This window comes from Rhinatrema bivittatum, chromosome 8 (assembly GCF_901001135.1).
Source record: "Rhinatrema bivittatum chromosome 8, aRhiBiv1.1, whole genome shotgun sequence".
NCBI lineage: Eukaryota > Metazoa > Chordata > Amphibia > Gymnophiona > Rhinatrematidae > Rhinatrema > Rhinatrema bivittatum.
This window is the reverse complement of record NC_042622.1, coordinates 217,544,331-217,557,644: the sequence shown is the minus strand read 5'-3', so window position 1 is coordinate 217,557,644 and position 13,314 is coordinate 217,544,331. Positions and strand designations below refer to the sequence as shown.

The following is a 13,314-nucleotide window of genomic DNA, read 5'->3' as shown; positions in this document are numbered from 1 at the left end:
AGAAGAAGTTTTCCTCCAAGGTTTTCTTGGGAAGAGTGCAGGAATGAAATCAGATTTCTGAGATGTTTGGATGTCCGCCGGTTGCTCATTCATTATTTAGAAGTGACCAGTGACTTTCGCAAGTTTGACACTTTGTCTTGTTCGGGGACCATGTAAAGGGGATGGCACTTCCAAGGCCACCCTGGCTTGTTGGATTAAAGAGACAATTGTCTCTGACCACATCATCTGTGACAGGAGGCCTCCTGTGGGCCTCCAAGCATAGTCTTCATCTTGGGCTAAAGTGCATGTAGTAATGACTATGGACATTTGCAGGACAGCCCACTTGGTCTTCCCTGCATATTTTTGTTAAGATTTAAAGGCTGATGTTTTGGCTGAGGAGGACACGACCTTTAAGGGCTGGTGCTCTCAAGGAGGCCCTTGCTTCTTCCCACCCGAGTTAGTAGGGCTTTGGTGTTGCCCACGTGTTACCTGGACTGATGTAGCAGGATAACATAGAAGGAGAAATTTTCCTCACCTGTTAATTTTCTTTCCATTAATCCTGCTACACCAGTCCAGGACCCATCGGGGAAACATGGTGTATTTGGTTGTGGTCATGTACAACTAGTCTTCTAATTGCTGTCTAGATGTGTTTAGTTGTGCTTCTGTCCTCCTTACTGTTATAATTTTTTTCCTTTCCGTTAGGGGGCGAGGAGACCGAGAATTTGCTTCCCAGGTTTAACTGTTTAAAAAAAAAAAAAGGCTTTTTATGGTCCAGTTTCTTTTAAAGATGTTTAGTCTGATCCTGGAGCTTTGACAGTTGTGTACTGGAAATTTCACAAGCTGCATCAACCCTAAGCAGTTTGAATGTCATACTGGGAAAAGTGTTCTCTGCTGATAGGGGGGAAACAGCCCACACATTGCCTGGGCTGATTTAGCAGAACTGATGAAAAGGAAATGAACAGGTAAGGAAAATCTCATTTTTTTCACTTCTGCCTGACACATCTTAGTTGTCGTTTTTTTTTTTTGTTTGGTGTTTTTTTACTGTATTAGCTATTTTTCTTTCATTTCTGCCTTTGCTCTCCTGACTGCTTTTACAATTTCCCTTAGCTCCTCCAGATATTGTTGCCTGTCTTACTCTTTCTGTGATCTCTTGTAATTTTTTAATACTGTGTGTTTTACCCTTGTGGTTTTCCTGGCATTACTTACATGTAACTTAACATTCATATTACATAAAATATAACGTCTTCCTCAGAGAATCTGTTATAATAACTACTCATGTTCCTGGATCAATAAAATACAAAACGGATTGCATATTTTATTTAAAAAATATATATAAGCAAATCTATTATTTCAAAAAAATTGTTCCAGCTTATGTTTTGCATTTTTATTTTGTATCAAGTGTGGTGGTGGTGGTTGGGGGGTTTCTACAGTCACTAATAATCCTGCTGTTTGCCATCAGCATTGCTGAATTTCCCTTCTCTCTTCCAGGTCACTGAAGTAGTAATGATCTATGATGCAGAGAAACAGAGGCCTCGAGGTAAATGCTGAACCAGTTTGTCCTTAAAATTTCTTCTTCTTCTCTATTTAGATGGCAAACTATTTTACACCATCAGAAAATTTGCAAGGTTTATTTTTTACATTGCATCGGTGAAGACTCTAAAGAGTTTTGAGTAGTCCATTAGACTTTTCATCCAGCCCCATGGAATGTCCCCCATTCTCCTACAATCAGCCTTCTACTTAATAGCACATTGTATTGCTAGGGTGATTTTTCTCCCTTCTTTTTTCCTAATTTGCACATTTTATTCAAGGTGTGTGTTCCCATATCTAAAGTCTCTTGTAAAAAGTTCATCATTGAGCTTTTAATTTTCTGATTAGGTATGTCTGTTTTATATTGCAGCATTAATTTGCATGCTCTTAGTCTGCTTCCTGTTAGCTATGGTATTGGAAACCTATGACTTCTGTTAGCGCTCTTTCCTGCCTGTATATCTGCTCTCGGTCTGCTCACTCTTGTCTGCTTGTGCTGGTTGTGTAGATCATAGTTTCACATCAGCAGAGAATGTAGATGAGTCACCATGAATTGCATTTTTGACTGATTTGATGGGGGAAAATGTTTCAGCTTCTTAAAAGGGCATAATTTTTTCTGGAGCATTGCCTATGAAGCTTCCGAGCATGTTGTACATTGTCACAGACATGTGCTTCCCCACAGCCTTTCACAGCATGGCATGTATTGGCAGAAGAAACACATGCTCCAGTTTAGGGTGAAGAGGAAGAGTATATCGCTGTTCTCGTTTTTCAGTATTTCAAATATGGGTGCAGCTTTCTTACAAAATATAGCTGTGCTTTTTTAAAACTTGCAACTGCAGGGAAATGCAGATATAAGCATACACAGCAGCAAATCTTTGTATAGCAGGATAAAAGGAGTAAGCACTTGAAACTGGGCATCCCTTAAACTGTGCAATATCAGCTTTTCAAAGAAACAAGTTACATCTGCTAATAGTGGCTGCATTTATGAACTGATTTGACTTGCTGCATGGTTTCCCGCATTCTCCACCTTCCATACACATTTGTTGCAGCACCTCACGTTTTGCCCAGAACATTGGAATCCTCGGAGCTGCTCTGATCCTCTGCCACGTTACATGCTGCAGAATAGTTTGCCATCTAAGCTTTCATTTCTTTTCTGATGCCATTATCAAGAAATATAAACTTCACTCCATATTTATTAAGCTATTAAGTCTTGGTTGTTTTTTTATTTTATTTAGACATATAACATCCTTAAGGCCATATTTAAGTGTTTCATAGTAAAGTACAGTAATGTTAAGTATTTTCTTTTCTCTGTGATTTGTTTGACTGTGATTAACGATCTCTCTTTAGATTTCTTTTCTTTAGGTATTTGATAAGCAAAATCACACAGGTACAGGCCAGTTCCAGAGGCAGAGGAGGGGACAGGCTTTGTTATCCAGTGAGGGTGTAAACGAAGTTTCAGTATTTCTTCATTGTTTTCTTTCCATGATAGTTTTGGATACCATGGGTTATCTTTGTTCAGACAGAAGAATTTACATGGAGCCTTGACCATTTTAAGATCAGATATACAATGTCCATTGAAATGCAACAAGTAGTTCTCTGTAGGTGGTGTAACTTTTAATCTGTAAAAGGTAGTTATTTGCTGAAGAACTTCAGAGAGTGCCTTGCTTAGTGGTATAGAGCAGTGAAAGGTGCAGGGACATACTCCCTGATTAACTGTTTTGCGCCCCCCCCCCCCCCCTCCCAACCACCACCAAAGGGCAGTGGGCTACAGCGTCCCCACTTTCCTATGGTACTGAAGGACCATGGAGAGGAATGACCTTGCGTTTTGTGGTGGTAATTGTGAGATCTGAAATTCTGTGTGCCCATTGCTTAAATTATTTTAGTATCCCAGTCTCAACAAATTTCCCATCACCCCATCTGTCAAGAAGTGGTATTCCATAGAAAGGAAGTGGGATCTCTGTATTTGTAAGGACTGAATAGAAAGATTAGGTGCCTGTCTTCACAGCAGAGAGTGCAATGGAGGGCTGCTGTCCCCTTTAGTCGCATTCCTAAAGAACTTCGTTTACACTGCTGGAGTCCTGCCTGGGAAATGTAAAAGGTTTTTCTCCTTTTTTTTTTCCTTTAGTACTTTTGACAATTTCTTTCAGTGATGTCTCTTGCTCTTATTGCTGACAGCAGAATTTGAGCTGCTGGAATTTATTTTGGCCTGTATCTTTGTGTATTATATATAATCCTCTCCATAGGCCTCTTTGAGCTTACCCAACCTTGTTGGATAAGTTTAGAGACACTAACTGTTAGAAGTACTGTATTTCTGTTTAACGCTTTAGAGCAATATATGGCTGCTGTCAGCACTAGCTGCAAAGCAAAATGACAACCAAGGGGGAAATGTGGACTTTCAGAAAAGCTGCTTTTCTTAAAGATTTGAAGTGGAATATGCAGCCCTTATTGGGTCTGATTTTTTTTTTTTTTCCGTGCATTAAGTTGCAAGTTTTTTCCTCTAATCTGAGCCTTGTGTTTTATAATGTAAATTCTGGGTGGTGTGAAATAGCAAATCTGTTCCTCCCTGCCTGCCCCTCCCCCCAAGAAAAAAGAAGCCACTGGTTTGCTTATCATACAACACCTCCAGCTGTATTACAGATTTGAACTAGTTGATAGATACATTGTAACTGTTGTATTTATCCAAGCTTCAGGATTGTAAGTCACATCCATGCCTGCCCTCTGAGTATATTGTGACTGGGGAGCTCTTTACTGCAACTGCTGCTTCCAAGATTAACTCTTTGTATGGCTTATATCTGAAACCCATTTTGAACCCTTGGTCTGCCCTTAATACTGTTCATCATCCTGTTTTGTGTCACAACACCCTGCTACCTTGATTCACTCTTCGTCGTTGGCTAGGTTTTGGATTTATAACTTTCGAGGACGAACAATCAGTGGACCAGGCTGTCAACATGCATTTTCACGACATCATGGGCAAAAAAGTGTGTAGTTGTAGTTTTATTTTATCTTAAGATGAAACCAAGTCTGGGGCATCTGTGGATTTCACTGGCAGTCAGTGGTAGAATTTGAGGGCTCAGAACAATTAGTTGATGTGGGCTGTACTTGTAGTGTAATCTGTTTCGGGTGAGTTGGGGGGAGGATGCATCAGGTTTGGAGTCTCTAATTGCTTATTCCAGCAGACATGATGGCTCCCATGAGGCCCTGTGGTCTTGTCAGAGAGTACTTTTACTCCTCTGCTGATGTTTGCTGATTCTGGAAGAGCTCCGGTTTGAGCAGATTGTGAGAATGCCCTGATTTGGGACTTTGCTGCTGTGGAGATGCCTCTTTTGGGGGAAACTTTTTTCTGTATAACCAGGAAAATCTACTAAGCTGCCTAAGATTTGGTTTAAAGTACCACTCCTTCAGATGTGCAGTTCAGGCCCAAATTGTAGTCCTAACTTACCCTTGGTGAACCTCTTTAAACAATCATATCTACAAATCAAATCAGAAAAAAAGAATATAGAAATACATCATGAAGGATTGGTGGTAATATTTTTAATTGGGTCACTTACTGTGAAACTTTAGTATGAACCCACATATTCTTAGTATTAAACTACCATGCAGTTAAGTGACCTCCTGTTCATACTGTGTTGTCAGGTCAAGAGGGTGAAAAATTATGTACCTTCCTGTAGGTTCTGAAGGGATTTTTACCCCTCTGGAAATGCCAGTTAATACTGGATAAAGGAAGGCCAGTGGCAAGACTAAATACAAAGAAACAAAGTATAGAAGTCAGTATAGTTTCAAGAAATGGTGGCAGCTAGAAGTGAGAGGGATAACATGACCCCTTGCTTCACTTGCCACTGAAAACGTACAAAGACTCTGAGCAGAATCTTACTCTCCCATAAGCTGTATGTGCTGCAGCAAGCAATAACTCTCATTGTTTCAATTTACTATTGCCCTGAGTTACTGTTTGATTCCCTGAAGCTGCTTCCTTGTACTCCTGGAAGATGTTAGGAAGAGTTTCACATACTACATTGCACATCAGTATGAGACTGGTTTATGCATTGTGTGACTCTTCTGAAGCATGGCCATTTGGTGCAGTGTGTGATGTGATTTGTGTGACTCTTGCTAACATATGTACCTCCAGCAGTACAAGGGAGGAGCTTAAAAAATTTCAGACCTGATGTCTGCACTGATGGTTATAATTGCTGCTTATGAAATGTTGAGCTATATGACAAATACACCTTCCTGCACCAGAAATGTATTCAGTATCACATGTCCTAGATTTCATATGGATATCTCCCAGTATATGCCTGGGAGAGAAAATATGTGCCTTAAGAACATACACCGATCTAACTCTGTATGCTGCCAAACAATTCCATTTAGCACAAAGCTGTCTATCTCATAGCACAGCCAGAAGTTTGTGCCAGGTCTTCCCATGGTCTTCATTCCATCAGGGTTGTGTCAAATAGAAATTGAACTGTATTGAAGCAGAAAAAGAACTTCTGGCTGTTCTAGTTTCTGGTTTCCCTCAGGGCTTAGTGAATGGTATGCAGCAGTCCAAGTCCACTCCCTGTAGAGGTAGCAATACAGTCCTTTTATCCAGTCTGAAACTAATGTAGGAAAGCGATGCTGGAGCAGCCTGGCCTGTGCCTTCCCTTGCCCAGGTATATAAAGAAGCAGGTAGATATGGGTGGTGGTTTTGTGCTTTATTAGTAGAGGGTTATCTCCATAGTATTTGATTAAAAGAAAAAAAAAAAAGCCAACGCATGACTATTCAACCAGGCTTATTAGGAATATTACTTTCCCACACTTGGTCCTTATGCCATACAGTACACTCAGTTTTAACTACATTCAACTATGCTATACTTGTCTGTCTTAATTTCTGTAATCTACTTTGAGGCCAAACCTGGCCAAAAGTGGACTAGCTAATGTTCATAATGTATTTATTTATTTTGAAAAACTTATATCCTACACATATCTCTGTATTTATAGTGGCTATTAAAATAAAATATTCATAATAGAATACAATGACAAATTAAACAGATAAAATTTAAGAAAAATCATAACATAAATCTATCATATGGAGTAGGTTTGTTTAAACAAATGTCTTTAGCTGCTTTTGAAGTTGGCTAGAACAGTTAATTAGATGTAACTGTTCAGGAGGAAATTCCAAAGAATAGATCCATCCTGCAATTGAAAAGGCCCGATCCCTGATATCATCTAGCTGCGTATCATATAATGATGGTTTTACATTTACATTTTTACATTTATTAACATTTCTGAATCGCCCAACACAAAAGGCCTAGGTGATGATCAGTGAAACATGCATAATCATAATAAAGAAATTTAAGACAGTCAAACAAAATAAATAAAATATCTTCATAAAATAAAAGCTCAAAAATAAAATAAAGAACAGAGCATCCAAAAGGCCTTTATTAGCAGAGTGCACTGATCTTCCAGCATGATAAGATATGAAGTTGGGGGTGTTGGTTGTTTCATTTAGGGAGTTAAACACCAACACCTCTACCCATGATGTAGAGCACAGTATTCTGTCAGGTTATCTTGGGCCCTTTAGAACAGATGACAGTTGCATTGTTTTAACTCCTATAATAATCAAATATGTTTATAATAAATTTAACTTTCAATTTATAAACTGAAGAAAAACATTTAAGTGGAGACTTTGACAGTTTATGATTACCTTGTTAGAAAGGCCTTCAGTTTAGACAGATCTGCAGAAAAGAGAAAAGCCCAGTTTGTGCTTTGATATGAATGGGAGCAATTAGGTTTTCTAGCACTTGAGTCACTTCTGAGTCATGCTGTTTAAAACTGGCCCAAAATCAGACTGGAAAGTGCTAGTAAGAGCTTATTTGCCTGAGAGGACAGAGCAAATGAACTTGAGGATTTTGTGAAATGAAAGCCAGTCACTGTACATGAAATGTTTTTGATGGGAAAGTGTTTGGATTCTGGGTCACAGACTTGCAACACAGTATGAAGTTGTGCTTCTTATTGATTGAAACTGTCCATTTTTTGTATTACTTGCATGTTTTTACTTTTTTGTTAGATGTAATGTAAGATTCTCTTACCACATCCATTCCCTCTGACATTATTTTCGAGTTAATTAAATTGAGATTCTTTAAGCGTTAGCATGGGGAAGGTAAGTCTTTATCTTCCATTTAGATATTTAAATAAAATCAAAGTAAACAAAAAAAAAAAAGACAAAACAAATAAGAGAGTCTGTGTTTCTCAGGTATGAGAGGAGCTGACTATGTTGATAATAGGGTGGGTTTAAAGAAGACTCCATAATGAAACAGCACACTTAAAGTATTGGTTCCCTTTTTAGGTAGCTAAGAGGAGAGGAATAAACCTAGCCAAAACATTGCTTTTGTTGTCCTAAGGATACTCTGGGGGGGGGGGGGGGGGGGGCATTTAGCTGCAATGTAATTTGGCACCAGTTCTTTAAAGAGGGTGCTGCAGCTTTAATATGAAGAGGTTTTTTCCAGTAATGGATTTAACATAACTTTTTTTGTATATGTGTCCACACGTAGGGCTTCTGGTGTCTTATAGTTGCTAACTATTGTACCTGAGAAACATTTTATTAAATTTTACTAGCTTAAATAAGTTTTTAATTAAGTATTTAGTCTTAAGTCTTAAGGTGCTAAGTATAGAATAAACTATGGGGATGCAGGAGGGTGGGGGGGGGGAGGGATGCATAGCAAGTGACTCCACTTCTAAATGCATCCTCTTTTTTTTTTAGGTGGAGGTGAAGCGAGCAGAGCCTCGAGATAGCAAAAGCCAAGCTCCAGGCCAGCAAGGTGCCAGCCAGTGGGGAGGCAGGGCCATGCCAAATGCCAATGGCTGGCCAGGGCAGCCTGCTCCACCTTGGCAACCAGGATTTGGTCCACAGGGTAATATCTTTGCTCCAGTTTGAATATTGCTTTCCATTAAGTGAATATGTATTCAACTTTAAAGTCACCAAAGAAGTTAGTTTATTATAGAACATGAAGAGATGTTCTATTTTATTGTTTAAAAAAATAGTTCTTCCTCTGTTGTATCCCTTAAGGCTTCTCATCCTCTCCCTCTCAGCCCCCCACTCCAACTGCTGATCTCTCTTGTCTTCTCCCCTGAAAACTGTGCTGTTTGTCTCATCAGTGAGGGCTAGGTCATGGGGAGCCAGATAAGACAAGCAAATGCTATGCTGGGGCAACCCAGGGTACACCTGTTTCCCTCAGTCCCTGTGTCCAAGAGATAGGGTGTGGTTACTGGTGGTGAGGAGTTAAGGCCAGCTTTTTTTTTTCTTTTCACTTTCTCGTGAGCAGCTTTCATAAATTATTCTTCTTTCTTTTAGGAATGTGGATGCCAGCAGCACAGCCTATTGGTAAGTACTGTAGAGCAGTGAAAAAGCAAATACTTGCTATACATTTTTTTAAATTTGTATCTTTTTCGTTGCTTGCAGAACTTGTTATATGCATATTTTATTATTTGTCATTGCCTCGAACAGTTTTATTTACAGCCTGCAGATGTATGTTCTACCAAGGGCACTATGGGACAAGTTTTCTGTATAATGTTTTTGTGCCCTAGCTGGATTCTGTGAAGCTTTGCTTTCCTTGCTGTGAATATGCAGTCTTAATATTTTATTAAATGTCTTTAGGTGGGTTTGGACCACCCGCAGGACGAGGACCACCACCCCCACCTCCACCACCCTTTGCCTCCTATCTAGTTTCAACGCCACCAGGTGGATTTGCTCCACCCCAAGGTTTCCCTCAAGGCTATGGCACCCCTCCACCGTTCAGTAAGTGCTCTTATCAATAGAAAACCTGTCTTTGTTCAGTACAGTTTTCTCTGCTCTAGGTGTGTTTGGGTGTGTTTTCTCTGAAGATGTTATCCATGGTTTCTTAGTAAATGCATGGCTAATTTCTGCCCAGTTTAATAAGGTTGATTTCTGCTGACAATCTTGTCCATCCTTGAGCTTTGTGCTGCAGCTTTCTCAGTTCCGTGGTCTTGTTTGCTGTAGTTGCTGACAGCTTACTGTGCCAGTGTTGCCCTCGCAGGATTTTTATGGCCTTTCCCCTTCAGTCTGGAATCTTATCAACCTGCACTGATGAATCTGTACTGAGTCTGCCAGAATTTAAATTTGTATGTAGACCTATGTCTTCTAGATGTTTAACATAAAGGAAAAAGATAGAGAAGGTATGGGACATGTCAGCAGATAAGGGTCTTAAGGCCCATCCAGTCTGCCCATCTCTATCTCCTCTCCAACTTACTGCAGGCCTTAATCCTTGGCATAATTTCCTAAGAAATGGTATCAAAAAAAGAAACAAGACTCAGAATGCAATGGAACAGGATAGAACTGGTTTGGTTCTGAGTCCTCGTCCAGAAGCCATTCTTTGTTTTGAGTGTTGGCTGCATAGCTGAAGGAAAACCAGACCTTCAGCCCCTTAAATCAGTGACCAGCTAACTAATATTTTCTGTATCTGTTACATTCACTGTTCTATTTAAAACTTTCTTAAGCTACTACACTACAGTTCTACAGAATAGTGCTATAAGTACGCCATTGTGGATGTCATAAGGCTATTTATTTACAGAGCTCCCATCCATGTCCTGCACAGCCCTGATTTTCTAGTCCTATTGATAGTTGAAGTTTGATGCTATTTTTTATATTTGCTTTATATTCCACTTTTCAGGCACATCAAAGCTCTGTAGATGTGGACCTACACACTGCCTTCGGTGTTTGACTCTTTATATGTTGTAGTGTGGGACATGCGCTCAAGGGATCCTTTCTTAGAATCAGTGGTGAATGTTTTGAGGTTTGGTGAAAACTGTAATTGATACAGGAACTGTTTCTGCCTGTTTCCGATCCTTAAAAGCACTGTACTATATCCAGTAGTTTTCCTTTTAGCCCTGAGGGACACCAGTTTTCTACTTGCAACCAGTGTTAGCTTTGTGGAATCTTTCTGCCTCTGCAATGGAGGGAGAAAAGTGATTTCAGCTTGTAATGCAGTTACCTTTGTTTGTCTCTCAGGTTTTGGTTATGGCGCTCCACCTCCTCCACCTGATCAGTTTGCCCCCCCTGGAGTTCCTCCTCCACCTGCAACTCCTGGAGCAACACCTTTGGCTTACCCCCCAGCATCTCAGCAAGCTCAGGACATGAACAAACCCCCAACAGCTCAGCCAGAATTCCCCTTCAGCCAATATGGTATGTATTCTTATCAGAGGAAAGATATAGTGGAATGCGTCCATCCCAACTTGTTTTCTGAAACCTCTTACTTACTGGGAGCCAGGGATGCCTGACTTGGCCTCCTGTGGAACGCATCTGCGCTAACAACGGGAGCACTGGACCTTCTGGTTCAGAGGGGTCAAATATGAAAAGCCACTTTGGTAGTAATTCACAGCCAGTCCCGTTTCAGTTACTGCAGAGCGTGTGTGTTGTGATCTGGTTCTGTCTGGGCACTGCACGTGATACAGCCTTAGCCCCCAGACATTGGCTCCCTGGAGACCAGGGGCCCTATGTCCTGCTGCTGGGACAGTGTGCTTTCTTTCCTCTCTCACTGGGTTGGGGAAACAGTAGCATCACAGCCTGGAGTGGGTGTTCATGGCGGGCGTTTGTAGTGCATGCCTAATCCATTCCCACATAAAAAGCCTGAAGAAATCACTCTTTCTAGGAAATGCCTGCTTTGTGAAATTATCCGAATGGATTTGATCTCTAAGTTGCCAAGAAGGCCAAAAAAGGTAAGAGACGGTAGGTAGAATTAGATCATCCTTTCTAGCCCACCACTGATGATCATTGTCTGTTTTAGCATAGTGAGCTAGCACATGCTGAAAGGCTGCAGAAAACCCCCAGACACAGAAGCAGAACGTTCCTGCCAGTTTGGGCAGAATGTAGTTTTTAGGGTACTGGGGCTGTTTTATGTTGGCAACCATTACTGTAGGTGACCTATGCATTTGAGGTAGTTGGCAGAATATTCTTAGATGAGGCAGCTTCCATTTGCTGCTCTGTCAATTATGAGGATAGTAATTATTTGCTTTTTAAAAACTACCAGCAGTTTACAACTTGTGTGGGGTAAACACAGACTTGCTTTAATTTGCAGGCTGTAATCCCACCAGTTGTTTGCTTTTTTAATCTAACATAGTGTAAAATGGTTATTTAAGAGCCATCAGTCCACTAACAGTGTATTAACGGGAGCTGGTTACACCATCAGTATATTCTAGCGTCCAAAGAAATCTTTCCAGGATTATCTAGGATAACTGTATAGACTATACAAAGCCAAGGCACTTCCATCTGGTAATGTGAATGAAGGACCTGAAAACCTCAATTCAGATTATATGGACCACCTAGGAAAATGGCCCTGGGAAGTCAGGATTCCATTCCTAAACCAAAGCCTTTTAAAGAGGTTTGGATTTGATAAACGGCTTATAAATGCAAATTAAATAAATTAAAGCATCCTCCATCTATCACTTTTGTACTTGCCTCCCACCTCTCCTACAGCACGTTTCTTACACTTTACTCCTTTCTAATCCTAGGAGGGCTATTAGTTTCTTTCTTTTTAAATTCTTCCTTTATGGTAGCCGAGGATGTGATAAGAGTATTTGCAAGGTAGCAAGTTAGAGAGAGGATCATTTGTCACAGGTGTTAAACCAAAGCCCCACAAATTGGTTTTACTTTTTCTCCATTATTTTCTAAGATCTTTAGAGCTTTCCATGCAGGTGGAGTTTGCATGAGGGAATCCCCTGCTATAAATGCCCAAGCCTCTCTCAGCTCTCTGATCTGAGCCTTGAGCACTGCACTAAGTGGTTCCTTTATCGCTTTGCTGAAAAGTGTCCATTAACTAGTTCTATAATGATTTAGATTGAAATAATGCCTTCTAATCCAGATGTCTTCCATCAGGTTTTGAAATGGTAAAATAACATGAAACACATGCAGCTGTCTTTTTACTAAAGTGAGGCTACAAATTTATGTTGCCGTACAGCTAAAAACAAAACCAAACCAAAGTGGGGCACTTGAGCAGTTACAGTTGGGTAATCTGAGACTGTGCCTAAGGTCACACTGGAGGAACAGGATTTGAATATACAAGTCTCAGGAGATCTCTTAACTTACAGTAAGCACTGAGGCCTCCTTCCTAGTTCTGACTGTACTTAAGGGAACAGAGAATATTGTGTTTAAAAATCCAAGAGTTTGGAGCCAGGTTCATTTGCTGGGATTTCTGTCCTTGAATGTCGCTGAAATGGTTTGTATCTCTTGTCCTTCCCCAGAACACTCTGCTGCAGGCTCTTATAGGGTTAATTATCCCACTGTCAACATTTACCAGGCATTCAGCCAGCTGTATTGAAGGTAGACAGAATTGTTTTATGAGCACATGCCAGTGATCCTGCAAGGTTGGGGTTTTCTGAGGGCAAGAAGGGGCATACTGTGGAGAAGTTGGGCTCATATGTGATATGTTTTGTTTTTTGCTGGTACAAGGATGATCTAATTGTGGTGAATGCCTTTGATTTGCATTTCTTATGTCCAAATACAAATGTTTATTAACAGTACTTTGGTCACATGGTTAGGGTTGGTTTATTAATTATCTGGCATAACAGATGTCATTTCCTTTCAGCAGATGAGTGATCCGATGCTGTCATTTGATTAAAGGGTGTTAATAATCAGCCTGCCAAATTTAATGGGGGGGGGCGGGGGTGCTATAGTTCCAACAGTAGCAGTACAGTGAAGCTCTTGGCAGCCCTGGAACTTGCAGTTTTAAACATTGATTAGCTTTTTAAATGTACCAGCTACCCCCAGCTACTTTACTGGTTTTCTTTTAATTAATGTATTCTTACTGGGCTAATACTGTACTCCCT

The 13,314-nt window shown here is 40.3% G+C and overlaps 1 protein-coding gene across 7 annotated transcripts in view; it reads left to right on the top strand.

Moving 5' to 3' along the window:
• Positions 1–13,314, top strand: part of DAZAP1 (DAZ associated protein 1) — a 167,749-nt gene that overhangs the window by 150,809 nt on the left and 3,626 nt on the right. For 2 of the 7 annotated variants that reach the window (XM_029613219.1, XM_029613218.1), the window contains exons 6-12: positions 1,468–1,516; positions 4,399–4,481; positions 8,237–8,387; positions 8,828–8,857; positions 9,131–9,271; positions 10,502–10,675; positions 11,142–11,208. In XM_029613219.1, coding sequence (XP_029469079.1) covers positions 1,468–1,516; positions 4,399–4,481; positions 8,237–8,387; positions 8,828–8,857; positions 9,131–9,271; positions 10,502–10,675; positions 11,142–11,179 — 666 coding nt within the window. In that variant the 3' untranslated portion in view covers positions 11,180–11,208. Of the gene's footprint in view, positions 1–1,467; positions 1,517–4,398; positions 4,482–8,236; positions 8,388–8,827; positions 8,858–9,130; positions 9,272–10,501; positions 10,676–11,141; positions 11,219–13,314 lie in introns of all 7 variants that reach the window. The other 5 variants (XM_029613220.1, XM_029613221.1, XM_029613217.1 and 2 more) reach the window with 3 other exon arrangements.